This window comes from Meriones unguiculatus, chromosome 5, assembly GCF_030254825.1.
Source record: "Meriones unguiculatus strain TT.TT164.6M chromosome 5, Bangor_MerUng_6.1, whole genome shotgun sequence".
Classification (NCBI taxonomy): Eukaryota; Metazoa; Chordata; class Mammalia; order Rodentia; family Muridae; genus Meriones; species Meriones unguiculatus.
The window spans coordinates 123,965,111-123,991,141 of NC_083353.1; the positions used below are offsets into that span (position 1 = coordinate 123,965,111).

Genomic DNA, 26,031 nt, shown 5'->3' on the forward strand with positions numbered 1-26,031 from the left:
GTGGCTCACAACTGACTAGAAGTGCAGAGCCAGACAGCTGATGCCCTCTTCTGGCCTCTGCAGACACTCGTATCTACACAGTACACAGTCATCCATCTGCACACATGTGCACGAGTGCACACACACACACACACACATACTACACAAATAAACCTTTAAAAAAGGATCAGTAGAGAGCCAGGCATTGTTCTACAAGAGACAAAGCCCTGTAGAGTGTCTGGTCACAGTGAGAAAATGTTACCTGTGCAAAGAAGGATAAGTCTGTTCTCTCCATGACCAGGTATCAGTGGCATAGCATGCATTACATGTTTTCTAACACATGAGATGTGAGGAATATATCATTGATTATGCATTATAGAAAAGAAAACACACTTGAATGTCACTGATTTTTTTTGTGCAAATTATATTTTCATATAATTATTAAGGGTAAGAGAGCAAGATCACTGATCCCAAAAGGATGACCCCATCTCATAGAAGGTAAATTATTTTATATGTCAATAACCTAGAACCCCTGCACAGGTGTAGCCCATGGCAGCTCAGTGTCCAAGTGGGTGGGTTCCCTAGTAAGGGGAACAGTGGCTGTCTCTTTGATCACCTCCTCCTAAGGGGGGAATAGCCTTACCAGGCCACAGAGGAGAGCCAGTCCTGATGAGACCTGATAGGCTAAGGTCAGAAGGAAGGGGAGGATAACCTCCCCTATCAGTGGACTGGGGGAGGGATATGAGAGGAAAAGAGGAAGGGAGGGCAGGATTGGGAGGGGATGAAGGGGGGGCTACAGCTGGGACACAAAGTTAATAAATTGTAATGAATTTAAAAAAATTAATAGAAAAAAAAAGAAAAGAATACTGGGACTGCAGAGTTAGCTCAATGGTCAAGAGACTCAGGTTTGATTCCCAGCACCCTCATGGTAGTTAACACCTATCTGATACTGCAGTTCTGGGGGTCCTGACTTCTGTGGGCATCAAGCAAGCATGTGGTGTACATATGTACATGGAGACACACATTCGTATTCATAAAATAGCAAAATAAATGAATCTTCAAAAACAAGAATCCCAGACAATAGAGGAATTTGATGATATCAGCACATATAAAAGAATGAAAAACTAAATTTTTAGAATGGAAAAACTTTGTCAATATTTACACATTGATGGGCTGCATTTTTTAGGGGAAAAAGTTATAAAGAGGTGAAGAAAAAAAAAGAGATAGCTTCCAAAGTAAAGACCCACAGTGCAGGAGGAAATGAAACCAAGGACCTAAACTTGGGTTTAAATGGAATTTATATTGTTTATCATCCGATGGATATCATGAAAGTAGTTGCAGACGTCTGAAAAAGACATGAAATGTGAATGGTGGCAAGAGAAAGATGCATGTAAAACCCGACAAAAAATTAGTGAGGGCCAGTCTATATATTTTTGGGGTTGGTTTTAGCAGTGCTTAGACATAGATTAAAAGCAGGCAAAGGGGCTGCTATACCTGTGCATACTTTCCTGACTGCATCTTCAGTGAGCTCTTTATTGGAAGATGGACAAGCTAGAAGAAACAAGGCTGGAAGGCTGAGACCAGCATGACAGGTAAACTTCCATTGGGAAAGTAAGGCCAGGAGCCTGAAATATTTAACTAAACTGGGAAAAGAAAATATATAGCAGGGCAGTTGAGTATTGAAGTCAAGGATCAGCTATAAGACAAGTACAACTGGATGCTAATTAGAGTATAGATTTCTGAGATGAAATATTTTGTGCAAGGACAAGCCACTGTACATGATCCAGAGGTGAAGAGCTGATATTTAGGATACCCGACAGATTCAATGAACTTGGGCTTGGTTTTAGTTGTATGGGCTCTATTGCTTAAAATCTTCCAGAATTAGAAAATCCAACAGTGAGAAACTGTGAAAACTGACGCATATGAGAGTAGATGAGTTCTGTTGCAGGAAACATTTTTTTTGGTACTAGTGAGTGAAGATGTCTTTATATGGGTTCTCTTGGCTTCATGGAATATGGAGTATGAAGGAGTCATGGTCCCTTGCCTCTGCTGACAGCTGAAAGGAAAACTGACTCTTAAATTCGAGGCAAGTGACAATCGAAGGAATGGTTGAACCTCAATTAAGGCAATATTTTGTTTTGATTTTTTTTTTTTTTAGAAAGTATCTTCCCAAGTAAGATTGTGGATGTGAGAAGTTCCCTGACAAAGACATTAAAGTTCAAGAAACATTTACTGGGAAAGTGTGCAGGTACCAGTAGACCAACATACAGATAGAGGAAGGAAATAAAAACAAAACATGTCTAGAGTTCACTTTGGGTGACAGGGAGTTGATGGTATCCTCTCCTCCTCTTTCTCTCTCCCTTTCTTTTTCCTTCCCCTCTCCTCTCCTTTAACAGATTCTTTACTTTTTACCCCTCTACTTAAAGGCAGGTATTGCAAAGTAGCACAAGCCTGCTTCAACTCGAGATCATCCACCTGAGCCTTCCAAGTGCCAAGTACTGGAGTCACAATGGAACTTAATATAAAGTTTTGTACATAATTTTTGCAGGTTAAGTTTTCATAAACTTGACATAAACTAGGGTTGTCTTAGAACCTAATATGAAAAAGTAGTTCACAGTCAGGTGTGGTGGTATACATCCTTAATCCCAGTACTCTGGGAGGCAGAGTCAGGTAGATTACTAACTTTGAGGCCAGCCTAGTCTACAGAGCATATCCAGGACAGTTGGGACTGTTGTGCAGAAAAACCCTGTCTCATAAAAACAAAAACAGAACAAAACAAACAAAAAATAGAAGAAAAGAAAGAAAGAAAGAAAGAAAGAAAGAAAGAAAGAAAGAAAGAAAGAAAGAAAGAAAGAAAGAAAGGAAAGGAAAAAAGAAAAAAAGGAAAAAATAGTTCTATTGGAGTGGCATGTAGGCAATTCTGTGAAGCATTTTTTTCTTTTAATTTTTATTTTATTTAGGTTTATTTATTTTACATCCCAAGGGTTCTCTCTCCCTCCTCTCCTCTCAGCTCCCCTACCCTGTTCTTTACCCTTCTCTTCTCCTTTGTCCCAGAAAATGGAAGCCCCCTCTCCCATACCAACCCTTCCTAGCACATCAAGTCACAGCAGGACTGAGCACAACGTTATCCTTGAGGCCAGGCAAGTCAGCCCTGCCAGGAGAAAGTGATCCAAAAGCAGGCAATAAAGTCCATGTCAGAAACAGCCCCCCACCCCAATCTCCACACACTAGGTGACCCACATGAAGACCAAGCTGCCCATTGGCCATATATGTGCAAGGGGTCGTACATCCAGACCATGCATGTTCCTTTGTTGATGTCTCAGCCTCTGTAAGCCCCCATGGGTCTGGGTTAGTTGTCTCTGTTGGTCTTCTTATGGGGTTCCTGTCTCCTTCATATTCTTAATTAGTGATTGACATATGAGGGTCTCGCCTATGATGGGCAGAGTCAGCCATGGGCACTTGGCACTCTCTTATATAAACAAGTGGGTGGAGTGAGCCATAGAGAGCAAACTATAAACAGGACTCCTTCATGATTTCTGATGTGTTTATTGCCTCCAAGCTCGTGCCTGGGTTCCTGCCCTGACTCCTCTTCTTGATGGGTGGTGAGCTATAAGCTGAAATACACCCCTTCTTCCCCATATTGCTTTCTGTCACAGCAACAGAAAAGCCATCAGGAAGTTGGAGAAATGACTCATAGATTAAGGACATTGGCTATTCTTCCAAAGGTCCTGAGTTCAAGACCCAGCAACTACTTCTTGCCTGCGGGCACACATGCAGTCAGAATACTGTGTAAATAATAAAAGCAATCAGGAACACATAGTGATTGGTGATTTGGGGATGGAGAGGCCTGCTGAGATAAGCATGACTTCACATGCCTGACATTTGGTTGGAAAATATTTCCCTTAATTCCAAGGAAAGTGTACTACCTACCACAAGCTTGGGGAGAGGCAAGGAACCCTTTTGCTTTGGAAGGAGTTGCCTGGACCTCACAAGCAGAGTCAGAGCTGCCTGCTTCAATACACTCTGAGGAGGTGGTAAAGTGGAAGTAGCAATGGTACATGTTGATGAGCAGTGGTGATCCCTTTTCCGACATTCAGGATGCTGCAAGCATCTTCAAACACTAGCCCATTGTACAGTTTTTTTTTTTAATATAGAAAATATTGAAACTAGAATTAGGATTCTAGCCAAGAGGTTACCTGCAGGTTATCCAGGTACCATCATCTTTATCATCTTAATTCCATCATAGATTTAAAAAGAGAAACACAGCTCATCCAGATATGAGCAAACACTGGGACAACAGAAGCACAGCCTGATAGACTTGAATCATAGCTGTCTTTCTGGGGAGGAATGAGAGCCCTGACCTACCTGCCCTTAAATTCATCTCACTCAGCCATCTGTATTTCCAACACATGCCACACCTGTGTTCTAAACACTGCTTCTTTTCATTGTAGTTCACTTACACTTGTATTTAAATGAGTTCACTTGAATGATCTTAGAAATAAAATAAATACCTCTATATATCATTATTCAGAATATACATACATACATACATACATACGTATAGGTTAAGGAAAAAGAAAACTCTGAAGAACATAAAAAAAAAATCCTATCATTTATGGATTGGTGTTGAAAAGTAATTTGACCTGAGCTTCCTGGAAGACAAAGAAAAAAAGAAAGGAATTCATAACACCTAACACAAAGTGCCATTTAATTATGGACAGACCCAGGAACTTATTTGAGTCTCTGATTTGGGGGAATTGTCACCACTGATTTCACTGGATATTGTGTGATACGGTAAACAGTGTGCACAGGAGGGCTGGGGCGATCACAGGGTTGATTTAGTGCTTGCCGGGCAAGCATGTGGGCCTGGCACCAGCACTGGAGCATGCACCTGCCCCCTCAGTGCTGGGAGGATACCAGAATAGCTGAGGTGGTCAGCACCAGGTTAGGAAGAGTGAAGGAGACACTTGGGGCAGCGCTCTGGCCTCCAGACACCCAAGTGGACACCCACAACAATCACCTACACACATACAAACACTTACACACATATCCACACACTAAAATATAAATAATTTTTAAACCTTCCATAACACTTATCCATTACAGGTGTTTTGTTTTGTTTTGTTTTTTTGTTTTTTTTTTTTTTAATATTCTGTAGTATAGGCTAATGGTAAAACTCTGATATATAATTCTGTGTAACAGTCCTGGAAGACCAAAACAAGAAAGGTTTATGTCAAAAGCATAGCTCTGTAGAACACTCTAAACTCAGGATATTTAATACTATAAGAAGGAATAGTTTAATATTCAGGTTTTCAGATGACCTGCCATAAATGTTGTTTCTTTCAGCTGCCTTTTGTGAAATCAGGAATGGAAAAGCAGTACTTGACGCTGTAATCTCTGCCAAGAACACAGTACCAGATGCCGTCATGTGACAAAGACTGCCTGTGGACTGAAGAGTCACAGCTAAATCACGAGTGCAGATGGAGACCCTCGGTCTGAGAACAGGAAGGAGGGTGGGCCACAGCGAGCTCTCCTTAGCCAGGGCTACTCCTCCCACTCCAACACACAGCTGAGCGGAAAACCCTCAACACTATAGTTAGATAAATTTAAAATACTCAGTACCCAAGACTGAGGAGATGGCTCGGGGGGTAAAGTGAACAGGAGGACCTGAATGCCTACGTGAAAAATGTAGGCGTGTCACAGTCTGAAATTCCAGCACTGAGAGGCAGAGACTGGAGCATTTCTGGGGCTGGCTGACTACCCACCATATCCAAATATTGAGCTTCAGGCTCATACAGAGAGAGAGAGAGATCTTGCCTCGAAAAATAAAGTAAGCAAGAGTGACCGAAGAAGACAGTCAACCACATCCTCTGGCCTCTCCATGCTTATGTGTGGATACACACCCACCCTCCCTACCCCAGACACACAACACACACACACACACACACACACACACACACACACACAGTGAACATATAACTTTCTACAGCACTGATAAAAACTTCTTGTGTGGTATTATCTGAGTCAGGCCCACTGAATTCGAATGAATATCTGCAAAGATATTGCACATCTCTGGAAGTCTCTTTTTAGCAGGCACAATCACCTCACAAACTTTATTAATGGGTGTGTCAATAAGACTCTGCCAACAGGGGAGAGAGCTCATGACACACATCTCTTGACACCCCCCAAACACACACACACACACACACAGATGCAAGCACACCCACACAGTAGCAGATACTGCTTCCTTCTGCTTCTCTGATGCCTGAGCTTAGCCCCTCGTGGCTCTGGCAATGTAACGCTTTCATAACCGTTTTTACAAAGTACACATAATCCATACACAGTTGGTTTCAAATATTACTGGGAGACAGATTTGTTCGTGAAATGGTAAAATTAGATAATGCATCGCATCCAAATTTGCGCTCTCCTCTCATAACAGCATGTACAGCGGCAGAGGCAGCTTATTCACGTCAGCGCTCTGTCCCCCTCCAAAGAGCCAACAGAGCTCCTTGCCTCCGGTCTTGGCTGACTCTCTTCTCCAAAGTCTTGCTTTCCATCCGGTGTATTCAACTGCCCTAGTCCCATGAGGCTATGTGGACAGCACCTTCCATTTTAAATTGTAGTAACTGTGAGTACAGCCAGGCTGTCAATCTCAAAGGTATTTATAACCTGCACACACACAAATGCAATGAGCAAAGTGACTCTGCTTAACCAGCTCTGACTACCCACTTTAAGAAAATCGTGGGGTGTGCCCAGGATCCAATGCTAACAATTTGTTACGCAAGACAGTGTTATAGCTTTCTAAGTGGTAAGTAACTGTTTAAAAATTCCCAAGCATTCTGAAAATGTTTCACTTAAACATTTCTGCAATAAAATCTTATTGAACTGTTGCTTTCATTAATTTTCTACAGACTGAGAGCGAGGAACTCAAGTTCGATTTTTTTTTTCTTTCAACTTTGCCTACTACTAGCAAATAAACTGTGGCTCTTTTAAAAAATAAACCCCTGGCCTTGAGTTTTGGCCCCTTAATAGTAGCCTACATGGTTGGCTACCCTTGGTGTTAAATTTTCTTAAATTGTATTTCTGTCAGTGTTTCATTTTTTTTAAGCAATGGACCCTATAATAGCAAGCACTGGTCTGTCAGGAGTGCATTTTAACAGCACGACACAAGTATTTTTCACTACAGGAGACAAACAATGATATGTATTACATGCAGTAAACATTGCTTTGGTACACAGAGTTCTTTTAGCATTTATCTGTCTCAAATCTCACTGTGTCCTGAAGGGGGACTTGCAGAGGAAAGAGAGGAAGCCTGCCTCCTATTAACATTGCCAGTGGCTACAGCACAGCAACGGAATCACCACAGCAATCATAAAAGAGAGGCATGATTTAATATTAAATGACCACACCAAGACCTGCTGGCTCATACTCAGGGAGCCCCCACTTTCGAACCGCCACCATGCTTTCTTCTATGACTCCTTTTCCAAGTACTCGTATTGGCTTGCCCCTGTCACAAAATGTCATTACCAAGCAACTTTCTTTTTTTGTTGTTAAATTTTTTTTATTCTACAATCTTTCAAGTATATTCTTACCATTTTAACAGTAGACATTGTTCTGAGAAAGTAAAAATTTCCAACAAGATACTGAATACTGTGGTTGATATAGTTAGTGACTTTTGAATGTTCCTATATAGAGAAGATGTACTAGTTGTAACAACAGCTCTTCATATTTTCTTTTATTCCTTTATTTATTTACTTATTTATTTATTTATTTATTTATTTATTTATGCCTGCTCTTTATAGGCTGATCCTAGCCCTCTCCCTCCTCTCCTCCTAGTCCCACCCTCATGGCCTTCCCCCCAATCTCCTCTCTCCTCAGAGAAGGGGAGGCCCTCAAGGGGTATCAGTCCATCCTGCCACCTCAAGTCAGAGCAGGCCTGAGCACATCCTCTCCCACAGGGGCCTGACCAAGCAACTTCAATCAAACATTAAAAGCCACTAATGTAGAGTTGTCTTCAAATTGGGAATACAAAATTCCCAGGGATCCTTTAAAAATATTAGCATTTCAAATTTTGATTTTTTTTAATATTTCAATATCACTATAATAATTTAAAATTATGCAGTGGAAGCTGGGTGTGGTGGCTCACGGCTTTAATCCCACACTCTGGAGGCAGAGGCAGGTGCATCATTGGTAGGTCAAGGCCAGCCTGTTCTACAAGGTAAGTTCAGGTCAGCCAAGGCTGCACAGAGAAACCCTGATTCAATTGATCATTTCTTACAATTTTATTTTGACTGTTTTAATCATATGTACATATCTGTAGACAGACAGGTATCCCTAAATGCAGTAGCCATGGAGGCCAGAAGAAAAGAGGGTAACTGATCCCTGTGAGTTAAGAGTTACAGCCAGCCGTGAGCCATACAGTGTGGATGCTGGGACCTGAACTCTGGTCCTCTGAAAGAACAGCAAACATTCTTAACTACTGAGCCATCCCTCCACCCTCCCAAGATTAATAAATATAATTTGAAGGTGTGAACTTAATTGTTTTAAAGAACCATCAAAATGTTTAGAGAACATTGTGAAACATGAAAGACTCAATACAAAGATACTGATAAGCTTACATCTTTGTCACTCAAAAATAAATAAATAAAAGAAGAATCAACACTATTAAGGAAACCTAAAACAACCTAAAATTTGTAAATCTGCTTTACAAGGTCATAGAATTTCAGAGGCGAGTGAGGGCAAGTAAGATATCCAAGAAAGCTGTCACTTGAGCTGCAGAAGCAATCCAATTTTCGCTAATTCCCTTAAAGAGTCAAATTGGTCCTAATAATAATCTTCACTGTTAGGACTTCTTTTTTTAATGTGGCCTCAAGTGTACATGATATTTAGCTATTTCTTCATCCATCTTCTTTGTAAATGAAAAGCTGGCAAAAGATCTTATTATAGCAGCAGCTTTTCATATTCGTGATTATTAATCACTCTTAAACCTCATCTTAATCTGTTTCTTTAATGTTCTTTTTATGTTTAATTTTCCCACTACCCTATCTTCATAACTCAGTGAAATTCTTCCTTCGTAGCAACAGAGGCTGCCAGCGAACTGTCGGTTGGTGTGGTTAGCTCCTTCCCAGGGCCATCCCCTGGCAGATCCGTGGAAGAGCACATCACTGCTACCTGCCAATAAGCACTCAGGGGCCCCAGGATTTGAACAACTCACAAAGGAATGCACGGGCTAGGATGTATTGGAACGGGGCAAATTTCAAATCTAGGCTGTTCACCAACAGACCTCTGAAGCCTGGAGAGTAGATCTAACCTTGCTCAGTGGACAAGCTGTTTGGGGAATTGGCAAGAACTTGTGTGACTTAATTTTTTTTTAAATAAATTGGTACTCACAGAAGGTAGACACCACATGAATTGGTCATAACAGAAATATCTGATTATTCTGCTACTAATGCTGGTGGTGATGGGAACCTCTCCGGTATGAGGATGATGAGTGAAGTGTAGCAAAGTGGATAAAATTATGAGCTATTAAGCCTAGTGGGCTGGCTCACACCAGCCATCCCAGAGCTCAGCAACTGGAGAGGCTGAGGCACGAGGGGAGCTGTGACTTTACTCTACAGTGGGTGGTAAGATAGGCTGGGGTCCAGAGTGGGACCCTATCTCAAAAAAGAAATCAACAAGGATGTGTGTTAGTAGAGCTAAGTTAGCAGGGCTTTTTTCCTGGCACCACAGAGTCTTGGATTTGCTCTATAGTATTCTGCTAACTGGGCATGATGGCACAAGCCTGCTACCCAGCACTAGGGAGGTAGGCAAGAGGGTCAGGAGGTCGAGTTCAGCCTCACTTATAATGCAGCTTTGGGAACAACCACGAGACTGAGACCCTGGCTCAAGAAAGAACAGACAACAAATAAAACAAAAAGAAATTAAAAAATAAATAAGAAATAAATAAAAAATAAATAAAAAATAAATAAATCCACCACACCTGAGAAGTGGATACCAAACAGTGTGATTATTACCAGTAGATAAATTTCTAAAATAAACTTTAAAAAAAGAATTAATTTAAGATCTCTTCAGAGTTAACTGTTGCAGGTCTTTGCAGATGCCCGCTGCTGATCAAAAACGCAGAACAGTTAACACATTCGGTCAAACGAACAGAACAGCCAATCTTCTCAAAACCGGTCTTTGTTTAATAATGATCCCTGACAAGTTTATTTAAGCAATCAACAAGCGGTGGGGTCAAGATAAAGCAACCGCTGCTTAAAATCAAACTAGACCCCATCTACTTCAGAAGAAAGTAATTGCAAGTGATTAGGAATGTCAACTCAACCTGCACAAGATGGTGGTGATAAGGCGTGACCAGCTACTGGGGAAACTGGAAGCTGCACAGAAAACGTACCCGGGACTCGCCATGACAGGAATGTTCAGTTCTTACACAGCCTTTGGCCAACACTAGCCTTGTGAACCATATATATTACCATTTTTGTGTGTGAATGTGAACTATCAGTGCTGCTCATTCAAGTCCTATCCAATGAGATCCAGGGCACCTTAGCTCAGGTTCACAGCAAGTGTCTGTGGTGACAGAACCCAAGACCATCTGGATTTACATGTGGGTACAAACACTTTGACTTGTACTCTGTTTAACTTACTTCTTTCAGGGTTAGGTTCAGGGCGAGCATTAGGTTTAGCCTAATGTTCCTCTCATAGGATTAGGAAGGTGATGTATTGGGATGTTTCCAGCAACAGCACACCTTTCCTAGAAGATGGCTTAATGCTCTGTATGCCAATTAGAGCTGTTGTGTCAGGTTAAATGTTTTCTTTTCTTTAAAATCAATTTAATTCCATAAGCCTGGCCCTAACTTTTCACTTTTGTTCTCTCTCTCTCTCTCTCTCTCTCTCTCTCTCTCTGTCTTGGGGGGGTGAGAGAGAGAGAGAGTACATACATGGTTAGTGCATCACCACTAAGTGACATCTTAGGCTGATCTTATCTTTTTGAAACAGAGAGAAAACCACATCAAACTCGGTATACCTGACTTCAAAAGTTGAAAAGTGACAACATGTGAAAAACTTCCACCTGTGTAAATTTTACTGCCTGAAAGATCTCAACCCCGCTGAGATCTGCAGGAGAGCTCCTCTGCTGGCCAGGGGCTGTCTTTCTGAGGGAACAGTGGGGTCTGCCTCATTGCAGCAGGTGCCTCCTTAGACTCTGCAGTGAAAGACAGCGGAGTTCCAATTGTTTTCTGACCTCATCAACGTACGTGAACAAGTGTTGACTTGAGATCAAACACAATTATACAGTAACTTACGGATTACTAACAGGTGGTTATATTACCACCAACTCGTGGTTTGGGGAGCATATCTCATAGCTACTATGTAACTTTGAAGAATGGTTGGGATGTCCGAATAAAAAGACAAGTAAAAAAATAAGCAAGAGTGACAAAATTTCCCATGTAACTCAGTACACAAGCTCTGTAATCCCAAAGGGTGTTGTTGAGTGTGGCTCAGTGCATACAGCTCGTCTGTGGAACACTCAGAATGTGAATTCCCTCTGAACCCATGACAGGGGCAGCAGAGGTCCTCGTGCTGACTGTCTTTACCTCTAGGCCTCATCTTGGTACACACACAGTGGCCCCTCTGATGTTCCTCAAAGTAATCAGGTGCATTCCTATCCTAAGGTCTTTATCCCGACTCTCTCCTCTGCTCATCATGTGTTTCAGATACATGCCCCTTGTCAGCTCTGACATCTCCTTCTAGACTTTAACTGAGGGCACTGCCTCAGGGAGGCCAGTTACATGCATAACCTCAGGAGGTCAGTTCTCCATCTCTCCATCTCTTCTGTCTTCTCCATCTCTCCACACATGCATATACACACATTCTATATGCCTCCCGCATTGCCTCGTTTCCCCCGCAGGTACTGACGCCTATATAACCTATTCTTGTTTTGCTGCTTCTCTGCTCTGTCTAATTAGAAAAAAATTTCGATGAGGACAGGAGCTATTTTTATGTTTTATTCAACAATACATCCTTGTTACCCTAGAATAATTATAGTTATTGGATGAGAGAATGAGGACAAGAATGCTAAATGTTTTGCAAGATGTCAGTTGTACCTGGCATTAATAGCCTGCCAATATCTGTGCAAAGAGATGCAACGCTTCAAGCACAGTTTTATCCCTATCTTCCTCTAAATCTAAAAACACAGCTCTGCAGCTCAGCTTTTCTAGAGATTTCTAACCTCAAAAACTATTTTTAAAAAGGGCATATTTATCCTTAAAACCTTTCTTCTGAAGTTTGTCTTTTCTATATTTCTATATTTTCTATATATATATCTATATTTCTTTTCTATATTTTTTTATCCTAGGGACTAAACTCTCAGCCCCATGCTTACTATGCCCATAGTCTACTACTCAGCTATAGCTTAACTTTCCTCTCGCATTTTTCTAATTTTACCCAGTCATACACATCTCATTTTTTGTATTGGTTTTGAAGGTCATAAGTGAAATAAATAAAATTTTATATTTTACTTATTTAGCAAGAATGGTACCTATATTTGTCAGTTATAGAAAAAAAATTAAATGTTACGCTTTTCACAAATTTCTGACTAAATAGCTGATTATTCACATAGTAAAATATCAATATCTATACTTTAGTGTTGATGTGTCATAAAATCAGTGGTAATATTATATATTGTTTAATTAAATTTTTATTTTTATATTAATTACAGTTTATTTACTTTGTATCCCAGCTGTAGCCTCCTCCCTCATTCCCTTCCAATCCCATCCTCCCATTCCCCTCTCCAAGTCCACTGATAGAGGACTTCCTCCCCTTTCATCTGACCCCAGCTTATCAGGTTTCATCAGGACTGGCTGCAGTGTTCTCCTTTGTGGCCTGGTAAGGCTACTCCCCCTTGGGGGGGTGTCAAAGAGCCTGCCACTGAGTGCATGTCAGAGACAGTCCCTGTTCCCCTTACTAGGAAACCCACTTGGACACTAAGCTGCCATGGGCTACATCTGAGCAGGGGTCTTAGTTATCTCCATACAGTCCTTGGTTGGAATATCAGTCTCAGAAAAGACCCCTGTGCTCAGATATTTTGGCTCTGTTATTTCTATATATTATGTATAATTAAATATCGATACTTAAATTATTAGTTTGTATTTCTGAAAGTATAAATAAATGCATGTGCAATTCTTCTAGGTCTTAAAATTGGGCTCAATGTATGATTGCACTTGCCACTTTTATAGTTTGAGCACATCTGCCCATCGCTAGTCATACTCATACTTCATATTACAGGTACGAGCTCTTTCCGGTTTTCTCTCTGTTCCCACCCATCCGGGTAAAGGGACAGCAAACAGTTCACTCCTCTAACTTGGTCTTCATGTGACATAATTAGCGAAAACGTGCTTTTATTGAGCAATTTATAGATGCAAAGTAAATATTTTACTTGGGATCATAGTATTCAAAAATGGTACAATCTTGTTTTTTCATGATATGTGAGCATTTTATCAAAGGATGAGAAATTTCAAGTATTTTATTTTATTTACTTTATTTTATGTTGAGACAGGGTTTCTTGTAGTACAAAATGTCCTCCCACTATTGGTTCTCCTGCTCCAAACTACCAAGTGCTGGAATTACAGGAATGTGCTACCTTGCCACATGTTAAAAACAAAACCAAACCAAACCCCACAACTTTAAAAAATAAAACAAATCAAAAAACTAATTTGAAAAACAAGTGACTACGTGCTTCTACTCAAACCGTACTCATCTCAAATGGTAATTAGAAAGCACAGCCTTGTCTCAGAGTGCTAAAGGCTGAGCTCCCAAGCATGTCTGGAGTTAGCGCTTCCTTTTGTGTTGCCTTTGGAGAGCCTGTATCCCTAACGAGGGGGAGGAGGGGGCCTTGGCTTTTTTCTTGTGGTATTTAGATTAATATTAAATGTTAACATTAGCACACTTTATGGAGTCCCATGCCCCTTGCTCGTCCTCCTCATGTTTGATATTTATGTTTGCTAAAACTGATCTTCTGTTTTATTAATAGGAAGGGCTCAATGTGGACAGCACTGCATTGCCCCAGTAATAACAATTTCACTTAAATATGGCTTTAGTGTGCTCCTCTGTAAATAATCCTTCGATTCCTGAGAGTCCTTTATTTTCCCAGTAGCCCAGTTGGAGAGTTTTTAATATTAAATTGAATCATAACAACACATGCTGATTAGAGTCTAACTTAATACACGAAGCTTAATGTTAATTTTCCAACTTCAAATCAAGGATCCTACTAGTCCAGGATGGTTATTTATCTCATTCGTGCTTTTATTTGAAAACTTGTAAAGCCTACAGCTAGACAGATTTTACATCATAAACAGCTAACAGAATAGAGGAATTCAGAACTATGACCATCTTGCTGAGAACTCATGTTTTGATGAACATAGAATAGAAACCAAAACTGGTCCATATATGTGTACATATTATTAACGTAGGGAGTCTGTGAGAATCGTATGTATCAACATAATGAACATAATGAAAAGACTATATTCAAATCCCAACCCCTTTAAAGCAAAATTATCCACTGGCATCAATGACAAGAGGGGAAAACTAAGTAAAAATAAGTTGTTTAAACTAACAAAAAAATATCCACATAGATGTCACATGTTTCACAGTGTAAGCTTCCTTCAAAATGAATTTTGCATAAATACCTTGGCTGAGGACATACATAGCTTTCAGATAAATTGTGTTTCCATCCTACAACTCTACCTAGAGAAGACAGGCTCAAACTCCAGATAGGTCGGTGAAAACAGAATCACAAGGTAAACATCAAATGGGAACAAACTGAGTATTATGAAGTTCGTCTTTCACCTTAGACTGGCAGAGACTAACATGCAACAACAGAAGTGTGCTATGGCTTACAACAGGAGGAAAGCAGCTGGCAAAAAGTGCTGGCACTTAGCTGGTTTCAAATCTCAACACACCATGAAACTGAAGAGTCAAGAAGAGGAATGAGTGACTTCTGACAGAAGCACTGATAACACATGTACCTGCTCCCAGAAAAGAAAAGAAAAGAAAAGAAAAGAAAAGAAAAGAAAAGAAAAGAAAAGAAAAGAAAACCCGACCGAGAGAATAAGATCTTGCTGTTTTTATTTCCACTTCCCCTCTTTTTAAGATCTCATCTGATGTTTATAATAAACGTGACATGCTCCGGCTAACTAGGTGGGGTTGGGGCTGAGATGAAACTGCTGTCCATATTGAAGCTGGGGAAATGTTTTCAAACAAAATACCAAAAGTGGACTTGGAAGGGTTACAGAGCAATGAAGGAAAACACCACGATCATTCAGGGGGCTAAAATTCTTATTTTTAGGATCTATAATTTTTATGTGAGGCAGAAAACTGAACCACATAATACATTTTTATAATGTAAATATTCATTAAAACCATTTACAAAATTACTACTTTCAGCATATTTTCAAAATGAGATTCCTTAATAAATTATGTTTGTGCAGTCCAAACACAGCATTAAGATGTATTATTAGTCACTTAATGGAAGCTAATGGTGAGTTTATAAATGAAGTGCTGGCTTACTTTGGTATTTTCAAAGAGCAACCAAAAATAGATATTCTTTCCCAGAATTCTACGTATTTATAAAGTGCAAAATAAGCATTTTTAGTAATTCTCAAATGTAGTTCTTCTAGATGCCTTTAATCCTAAATATACTTGTAGAAACAAATTAAAAAATTTTTTTTTTACAAAGTCAGGTATGCCTACTTTATCCAACTTCTATAAAAACTACCCTCATTGAAGTATTCCATGCATTATAAAATGATGAAAGAAACACAAATAGATAGATAACGTGGAGTATTTTTTATATTCCGAGAGAGTTGGTATTTTCCATGAAAATGGCTAAAGTATATAAAACAAGCCAAAACAAAAGTCCCCAAAACAAAGAGTTAATTATATGAATTATATAAATATTCATTCATCAGAAATAAGTAATAGTGGAATTGAAAATAGAAAGAGGCTATAGACAAATATACAAAACGAAAGATTCTACATTCAGACTAAAATTTTTTGATTGGCGTAGCTCCTGCACACTTGTCCCTCAGGAAGTGGGCTATGAGACACCAATTATTTTCCCAGGCAAGAAACATTTCTCTAAAGTGTTGCAGCAAATGAAATTATTGTCCCTTCATTATGTTGCTCTATGCGCATTATATAGTCTAAACTAGAATTCAATAACACTTTGTTATGATAAAAGCAAAATGGAAAAAGTACAACTCTTTGCAAAGCTGTAAATAATGCAAAATAATTTGTATTTTTCAACAGACTATGGCATCAAGTATGTTCATGCATCAGAATATTTCATTATACTAAGAGCAACTTAGACATTCATATATTATAAAAATGAGGACTGTAGTAAAATGCCTAAAAGCCTCAAATGAAGCTTGTAGGAAAAGTTTATGTATAAGGTATCTCAATCTATAGATAAAAACTTACATTACTTTTAAATCCAGATGATAAAAAGTTATTTTTTAAAAAAATAATGTACTGCTTTCCAGGGCAAATGTTTTCATTTGTTTCATGTTCAAAAGATAGGAGTGAGGGAAAAAGGATGGATACTTTATTTCACATTAATACAGACTCTGCCTTGTCTCGCTCAGATTTGACAGAATTAATAACATATTCCTATTTACATGAAGGCTATAATTATACATCAATATAAATTTAAACTTATATAAAACTCAGAAGTACCAAGTTTGATCAGTGTGAAAAAAGGTTATAGCTAAATTGATGATCTGTGCAGCATTTTATTTTAATTTTCTCCTTAAGAGTTAGATTATTATATTAAAGCATATAAAAGTTGCAGCCAGCAGAGCAAGCTTCAATCATTTTAGTTAATTGGCAACTTTTGTGGAACGTAAAACAACACTCTTTCTCAGTAGTCTCATTTTAAACAAATCATGCTCACATATAAAAATAGCAAATTGCATTAAATTTTATATAAGACATTTTACAGCTTCTCATATAGAAACACCTACAAGCAGCTTTCATAGCATACACTAGGAGCAAACAGCTTTGAATAAGCTCTCTGGCAAGATACCACTCAAAGAGCTAGGAGAGATATAAGCTGTGTCGCCCTAATGCTAAATACACCACATGAATCTGCAAGCTTACACACACATACAAAGCAAAAACTGTGCAAAAGATGGAGTGGTAATATTCTTTTTTGCCTCTAGGCCAAAAAGTAAAGGGTTGGGATGTTTCTGTCACTTCTGAGTAGTTAATGTTTACACACAATCTTAATTCTCAAACTCTGGTTATGCATGTCTGTTCACATTTTTCAAGATGAAGTAGGGGCGGCTGGACCAAGCAGAGTCTCTTAGGCATGACTGCTTAATGTTGCTCTTCTTACCCAAACATTGACTATTCTTATAGGCTATCAATTTTAACCCCCAATTTGAAGTCTAAAGATGCGGTTCCCCCCCCCATTTTTGTCATAAAATTACCTTTAAAATCTTCTAAAGAATGTATTAATGTGGCGGCCTCATTTTTAATGAGTACGTTTTTGGGTTCTGATACATAACTACCTGATCACATATAGACTGCACATCCTTGTTCTGAAAGGGGAGTTTTTCAAAGTCAGTCTCTCTCTCTCTCTCTCTCACACACACACACACACACACACACACACATACACACACATGCACGCACTCTCTTTCATGGAATAAGTTCCAGAGGAGGAAGAATACCACAAATGGGTGGATTTTTGTCGCCTTAAATATGTACATCTTTGTTCACAGAAAAATGACAGATCAAATGACAAGTCAGAACGACAGGCCAGTTTCAGGAAGTGCGCAGTCACACTCTGTAGTCCAACGTGCACCAATTGTTGGTCTTTCGTTTTTCCTTAAACGGGACTGACTGCATCACAAAGGTTTAAAAAAAATTGTCTAGAAGAAAGACATATGTATCATAATAATGAATGACTTCAGAAACTATCCTTCTATCTAAATTCATATATTTTTATATCATTTAATACCTCACTATTCAAAGGACTCGCATAGTTTCATTAGGTAACGACCCCAGTCACACAGACTAAGAACCAAGCCTTCTAAAACTCAAAGCCATGAATAAACTGTTTCTTTTTGTTTGTTTGTTGGATTTTCTTCTTTGGGGGACAAGCTAAATAGGCTGTTAAATACAATTGACAAGATACTTCCTTCTTCTACAGCTATGAACAATTATGTACTGTAGGATAAAGGCAATAAGCAATAATTTATAATCATAGACGATGGATGTTTTCTTTAGCATTTTTTTTCCTTAGGTACCTAGTGACTCAGAGGGATAATCCAAATCTGAAACTTATTTGTGGCTTGTTTGGTACTGCAACAAAATCATATAATACACACAGTCCACAAATGAAACTATTCTGAAACAGAATTTAAGTGGTTAAATATTGACTGAGAAAAATATAAAAAATATATATTTAACAAAGAGGGAAATGAGCAAAATTATTTTTGAGGCTCAGCAAAATAGACACAGAAAAGTATTTGTTTACTAATAACATTATAACTATTCCCATAATAAAATAAACCATGTTAATAGCCCCAGAGTCTTAATTCTGAAACTTTAATTATCCATTGACTGCTTTACGCATATTTCCGCAAACAAGTTTGAACACAATGGCTAGAATCCAAGCATCATTACTTAATGACGTTCTTTCCTTATTTTTAATTTTGGCTGTTGTTTCAAATTCTACCTTCTACACAGTAGGCATCTAATAAGCATTTGTAAAAGGCTGTATCTGATCAAAGCCTTCTATCTATGAATATATTTGACACGTGATGATTTAAAATACAGGATCAGATTATTTTAAGTTTGTAGAGACACATCTGTACGACGTCACCAAGACCTATGGCTTTCACATAAAACAGAGCACATCTGTGGCATATTTTATAACTCCTAACAGCAGCGAATTCACATGCCGGTTCTCCACTTCACTTCGGTGCTTTTCAGGTGTTGATGAAAATGCCGAAGTCACAGTGTACACAGAAAACCCTCAGCTTAAATAAGCTTGCTGTTAACAACTTAGACTGAAATGTTAACAGTCCTTGGGCTGTTAACATAACAACTGGCCATTAATGTGGTAATGACCAATTTAAGAGGAAATTGGTCTTTGAGAAATGAATATATTGGTGATCAGGACCATATTTGAAAGAGTAAGATGTATTTATAATAAGTTAACTGACATTAAAACTAAAGCTTAGCAGAAATTAAAAGTTTCATCACAAAAAGCAACATGCATTTTGGTTTATTTTTTTAGAGAATGGTGGAGACTTCGGGATGGGGAAACTATTTGGATAAATTCCCTTGGATGAAACATTTACTTGAGATCGTCAGACTCTAGGTTAAGATCATATCCTATTTGTTATCACAAGGAAGAATAAAACAAAAACAAATGTAAGGTTACTTTTTCTGTTGTCGACACTCTGAAAATGAAAAACTATTTTACCCACAATATAGGCAAACTCCAAATCGTTCAAGCAACGTTCTTGGCGGTTTCCATAATGTTTATCTTTTTTACTTATTAAAATGCCTACTCTAGCCCAAACTATATAAACCCCTCATTTGCAGCTGCAGATCTAAATCCACTTGAAATACCAAAATTGTGTATAATGTAAGTCAAAGGGAGTCAAAAAGCTGTGGGTACTGGTTAGTGCAGACACAGCGAACCTGGAAAGCAACACGTCAGATCGTGAAAAGCAAACACACAAACCCTTTATCTGGAAATCAGGCCCTCATTCACAATGAGCACAGGAGACATTTTTATTTCAAAGAAGAAAAGTTCAAAGACTCGAGGGTTCTGAAAGAATTTGTGTTGTAAGTTAACTCTGATGAGTTTTGCCATCATAATGAGGGAAAGCCTGGCTCCTGGGAGTCACTTCCCCATTGTTGGCACCTTGTGTGCTTCTGAGCTCCGGGAGCACTGGGAAGTGGTCACAAGTGCTTATAATTAGCCAGGAGGCTGCAAGCACAAGCCAGAGCAGTGCTACCAGGGGAGAGCAGAATGTGACAAGCCACACTGGATTTGCCCTCATGCAACTACCATTAATCAAAAGATATATATGTATTAGGATAAAAATCTGACTTTAAATAGCTGAATTATAGATTAAGAAAAGAGGGATCAAATTCCTAAGAACCACCTCCCAGAATGACCAAGATGGTTGGTTAGGGAGTTACTACCAATTGATAAATTTTGTGTCATAGGGAAAACGATTCAAAATAAATAGCTTAATGTCAGGCTAGAAAAAAATGATTAATTGTATCAAATATGAAAACCCAAATGATGCCATATATCATTTCTCTAATTTGATAGATCCCTACTGTATTAAGATAAGTAATTTGCAGCTAAGTCAAGTCACAAAGTACCCTGAAAAAAAAAAAAAACAATTTCTCTTCAGTAGCATCTGTGTGTTGACTAAAAGCAGAGGAGAAGGCTGAGCTAACTTCAGGCTGTCATAATTCTGGATATCCACCTTGTCTTGAAGCTGTTCCGGTGCTCGTACTTTGGTGGGTGGCAACGGGTGCCCGTCAACTCTGACGTCTTTACCTTTCATTCTCCATAAAAAATCACGAGAGAATCTGCAGTTGCTCAATGTTGACACAATTACTTAAGTATCACTCGGTGCCAGACACAATCCCACCTGCGCATACGGTTCCAAAACCTCGCAGTAAATATACTAACACGTACAAGTGAAGACTTTAAAGGTGACTTCCGTTACCATACGTGAGATAGGAAAGCTAGCTGAGTAACCAGACTGCCTGTTCTAACTTGAAAGTTGGACTTATTAATAGTTCAGAGCTAAAATGTCTAGCTAAGAAACAGACACATGTCTCTGTCAGACTCAATCAGTTTCGTCAGTTATGCTTGCAGGAAGGAAACAAGCCTGATGCTGTTTTCATCTAGGTACACCCTTGGCATGAGGTGCCATGTTCAGTGTAATGAATGACCGAGTCTTCAATCAGAACACTTGGACAAGACAACTAGAAACCCTGTAGATGTTTTTGCTGGCTGTCCCTTAAGCCGACGTTTGTTTGGTTTAGGCCAACATTTTGAAGGCTGGCAGAGCAACGTCATTCAAGAGCATCAGTCTGTGGGTACGGAAATCAAACAAACCAACCAAGAGTACACTTAACAAACGTACTGCAAAAGACATGCAGCCATCACTGGTGTGCAAAGATTCCTACCTCAGGTAGTCTCTGCGGCAAAGGATGAGGTTAGCTTTCGTGTACAGAGTGGAGCCCACCTCTCCCAAGCGACAGTCGCAGCAGGCACACTTCAGGCAGTCCTCATGCCAGTATTTGTCCAGCGCCTTTAGGAGATACCGGTCCTTGATTTTGCGGTTGCAGCCAGCACAACCTTTCGGCTTGGTGTCTGGCTGAACTGAGAGCATTTGTATGCCTGAGGAAAAGAAAGGAGAAAGGAGAGTTGAGACACCAAGGCAGAAGGAAAGACAAACAAGTGAATAGTTAATGCTGCTCCTGTGCAGTTACTCCTTCCTTTGCTTTCCTTCCTTCCTTCCTTCTTCCTTTCTGATATACTACAATCAAGCTACGTTTTGGAAAGAGGCCGCAAACTTTCTAAAATCAACATGAAAACCTTAATGAGCTCATTCCCATGAAGCAGCAGCAGTGACTAACTGATGTGGTACCTTGCACCTTGATATCGGACGTGGAAGGTTTAGAAATCCTTCAGAGATTTCCGCAGCGTCCCACCATTCTCCACACAGAACAGTTCCCTCAGGAAGAGCTACAGGAACAACTGAATCACAACCTAACAGACAAGCGTCTGAAAGTAACTCGTACTTGGCCGACAGGGATCAAAACTGAGCTTTGCCTAACTGTATAAACAATCCTCTTAACGTGCTTGCGATGGGAGAAGCATGCTTCTGTGTGGGACACTCAGAACCTTACTTAGAGGTGCAGCTGTCCCAAAAGCCATAAACCTCATCATGCTTACTTACAGCCAAATACTTGCTCCCGTGTCCTTGATATTTCAAAGTATTCATTGTGTTAGAAATAACAAACATACCCTTTTTTATACACATTAGTCACTGCTTTTATTGAAGACTTATCACTTGATTATATAATATATGCTCTAATATAAAATGAGTATAGCATTACGCAATTGGTAGCTACAAACATATGCTTATTTTATAAGGGAAAGAAGATACAATAGAAGACAAAGTACAATGTAAAAACTTACAATAGTCATCTATAAACAGATATGCTATGATAAATACAGGGACATTTCTATATTTCAATGCTGAATGTTCTTTATAAATAAGGAATCTAGCTGGTTTATCTTCACTTAATTGAGTACTCATTTTTGAGATTTTTTTTTATTACTCCCCAGGTGACAAACAGTGGGCCTTATAAAGAGAGAGGAAAGCTGGCTAACTATGCAGAGCTTCATCTTCATCAAACGATGGATCAGAACCACTGTAAAATACTGCAGACATCATCAATTCCCTCATATTACAAATTATATTACAGAGAGCCTGAGAAGTGAAGGGGCCCCTTGAAAGCTGGATGGCAGTGGCACTGTGGACCGGGCATCAGGCAGTCCACCTCCAACCCCAAGCTCACTCTTTACCACTTTGTTTCCTCTCCTAGGCATGAAGTTTTAAACTTGAATGGACACAGATATAAAGCACCAAATATGTACACATTTAAGATAGCTTCGGAAGGGGGAAATGAGACATTTAGGATTTATTTCTCTTCAAGATAGGTAATCTCTCTCCTTCCTTCTGATATGTTAGGATGAAGGGCTCAACCCTCATTACCTCCTTGACTTAAAAAAAAAGAAAAATCACTTTGATAAGGAGCGCAGAAGCATGCCCACAGCTGGGTAAGTTTTCCAGCTACCAATGGCACATGAACAGCACAGCACATTAGAATGTTTTCAGGCTTGCAGCAGGAAACAACTTGTCTGGCAGAGCAGCGGAGGAGGCGATGCAGGGAAGAACGCAGGGCGGCTACTGTGCATGTCTCACAGGTGTGGCTGTGCTGCTCAGAGCTGGAGACCAGCAGTCAGATTTTTGCAGAAGAGCAGGTGGCAGCCCCATAGCCTGCCCTCTCCTCCCTTCACTTTGAAGGAGTTAAGGGCCTAGTGTAGATTAATCATAACCCTTGATAGCTCTGCTAAATCTCACTCTCTAGAACTTCTAACAAATGAAGTTTCTTTGATCAGAACTAGTTATCCTTTCCTAGCAAGGTCCCACAAGGCATGAATTCCCATTAATTACAGTGAACAACAGACCCAGGTGCCTCTTAGTGGTATACCTAGGGGGACAAAGGGGATTTTTGATTTACTAAGGACAGTCAGGATTTCATGACTGAAAAGCATCCAAATGTATGTTAAGAGTAACCATCCTAATTATCTAGTTTGAAGTCTGCTTTCCTTTTCTTAAACATTACTAAGCTAAAATATTCAAAAAAATAAATTCTTTTTGGTAGTAAGCTATATACCACTATTTCCCATATTTGTGATATTACTATTAAGTGCAAAGGGTCAGCTATCGTTATTCAAAATGCGTTGTGACCAAGATAGCAGATAGCAACATTTGGCACAAAGAATATTATCCTGCCTGTCTTCACAAAATGTTTTTGTTGTGTTGACATTTTAATTTAGCACTCAGAGGCCAATTAATAACTGAAAGTCTTACCATTCTGTTTGGCCTTGTGCATAAAAGGAGTTTGATATTTTCTCCTCCATCCTCATATCTTCTCTTAGAGAACATCACCCCTTTTCTCTTGCAAATGGAATCTGTCCCACTCTATGCATTTAAAAAATGTAGGAAAACAACCACTTGGTAGCCACCACGTTGCCAGGCACCGAAAAAGAAAGAGCAGAAAGCACTGAGCAGTCTGTGCTCTTGATCCAGGAGAGCACGCCTGGGGAGAGTTATGTGTTCGTGGCTAAGAGATACTTCACAAGTTGCTCATAGCCCATCAGCACTCATAACTAGTTTTTAGATTGGCATGCAAATTGTTCTGAGGGAAATTCTTATTGCCTCTGAGACCCTGCCATTCTGAGTTATTTGACAGTTTAAGGGAAATCATAATTAAAAAAAAAGACATAAATAATAGCCTGTGCAGTGTGCTGTGCAGAAATAAGTAGAACCGTTTCATTTAAACTCTGGTGAGCTTTTAATTGCCTGGATTGCATTGTGAGAAGGCCTGACGGTTGATTGCATCCATTATGTTCCCTTGTTCTGTGCCATTCATCCGCACAGTCTTAGCTTCAGTAGTTAACACAACAAAGTAACCACAACTCCACAACACACAGGGGCTTAAAAATAACCACAATAATGAAAGATGTGCAGGGCTTAGGCACAGTTTTTTTTTTTTTAAACATGTATGTATTATTTGGACTGATCACACAGAATGAATGGAAAACATTTTTTTTTTTCCCTTTCAGAAGATTTACAGAGGACAATTTGGGAGAAGTAGAAGGGGCCCCATCAAGAAGGGCTGTTGGAAGAGAGGATGCTAAAATTGGGACCGCAGGTTTCGCAGCTGGGAGCAATGACATAGATTAAAAGAATTTGGCCAACACAGCCTTTCGATTGCCAAGAGTACCAAACAAAAGATTTTCTCTCCTCCTGCCCATCTTCATCCTACTCCCACTCACTCCCCCCAACCCAGCCTGGAAAACTGGATTGGGCCTAAAAGCTTGTTTCTCTCTTCACTGGCCCAGAGCACCCCTACAGGCTGCAGCCCCCTCAGGGAAAACAATGCAAATAGATGTCCCCAAATCTCTAGCACTGGAGCTGCTTAACTCTGTTCTGCCCCTTCAACTCCCAGCCCCCTCCGTGTCCTTCCACCACCCCTCCCCTTTTTGAGCAATGGAGCTGGGAACCAATTTGATTCCCTTTTTCTCCAATGCAGCTGCAAGGCTCAGAGATACTGACATTTCCCCACTCTTATCAGTTTAATTACAGTTACCATGGCAGCAAAGTGCTAGTGCTTGGCAAAGGCCAACAAGAGATTTGCAAGACTGGGTTCAATTTTGATGCAGCTCACATGCAAAATAAAAAAAAAAAAAAATAAGAAACATACATACACTCTAACAAAGAGTACCCGTGCGGAGTTTATGACCCAACCTTTTGCGGCTGTGTCTTTGCAGCAACACAGGGGTGGTTTTGCAAAGAATATGCCAGTATTTGTGGGCACCTAGCGAGATTAATTGGTCGAAAGCAGCGGTCTTTAAAAGCAGAAGCAACAATAAAATTTTGTATCTTCAGCAGTAGAAGAGCAGGCAGGCTTTGGTGCTATCCACGAGTGCAGAGCGCCCCGAAAAAGTGCATCTATGGTAGCCGGTCACCTTACCAAAACTTTTCTCCTGTTTCTGCATGAGTTGACTTAGGCTTGCCTGAATCGCCGCAGCTTCGCATGGAGCACCAAACCCGGAGGCGGAAAGTCGAAGGGGGGAATGGCTTGGATTTGGGGCCCAAGCGTAGGTCTGATGCGCAGCATCCAGGGCCCAGGATCCACTATTGTGAAGCCACTTTGGGAGCTAGGGTCTAGTGGCTAGGGAGGCAGGCGGTGGGGGAAGGGACGAGGGAGCGGAGTAAAATGATGGCGAATGACAAAGCCACATGCTTCCCTAACTCTGCCCGTAATCCTAAAATCCCAACGGCCCCTTTTAGCTTCCTGGTAACAAATGGATTTGATTAAACCGTCACACGCAGTGTTAGCATAGCATATCGTGTTCGGTATGAAAAAGATCATAAATCTGACTTGTGTTTCATAACAGCAATCTGAGTAGCCACGGTTAAAAAGTGCTGAATCTCTCTCGACCTGTTTGGATGCAGGCACTTGGCTACAGGGAACCTTCCTCCACTGGACACTGTCCCCCCTTTTCAGGCCCCAACCCAGTCACTTTTGCAACATACAGAAACAGTGTTTTATTATTAAGCCTGCGTTGGGAGAATCAGGGGTGTAGACAAAAATAAGGTTGTAATTTCAACTCTTCCTTGGGGCGGGGTTTTTTTTGGGGGGGCAGGGGGA

At 39.9% G+C, this 26,031-nt stretch overlaps 1 protein-coding gene across 6 annotated transcripts in view; it reads right to left on the bottom strand.

Moving 5' to 3' along the window:
* Lmo3 (LIM domain only 3) overlaps positions 1-26,031 on the bottom strand; it is a 62,278-nt gene that overhangs the window by 31,431 nt on the left and 4,816 nt on the right. For 4 of the 6 annotated variants that reach the window (XM_021654100.2, XM_021654099.2, XM_060384333.1 and 1 more), the window contains one exon: positions 21,205-21,418. In XM_021654100.2, coding sequence (XP_021509775.1) covers positions 21,205-21,410 — 206 coding nt within the window. In that variant the 5' untranslated portion in view covers positions 21,411-21,418. Of the gene's footprint in view, positions 1-21,204; positions 21,419-21,668; positions 21,807-25,350 lie in introns of those variants that run through there. The other 2 variants (XM_021654096.2, XM_021654101.2) reach the window with 2 other exon arrangements.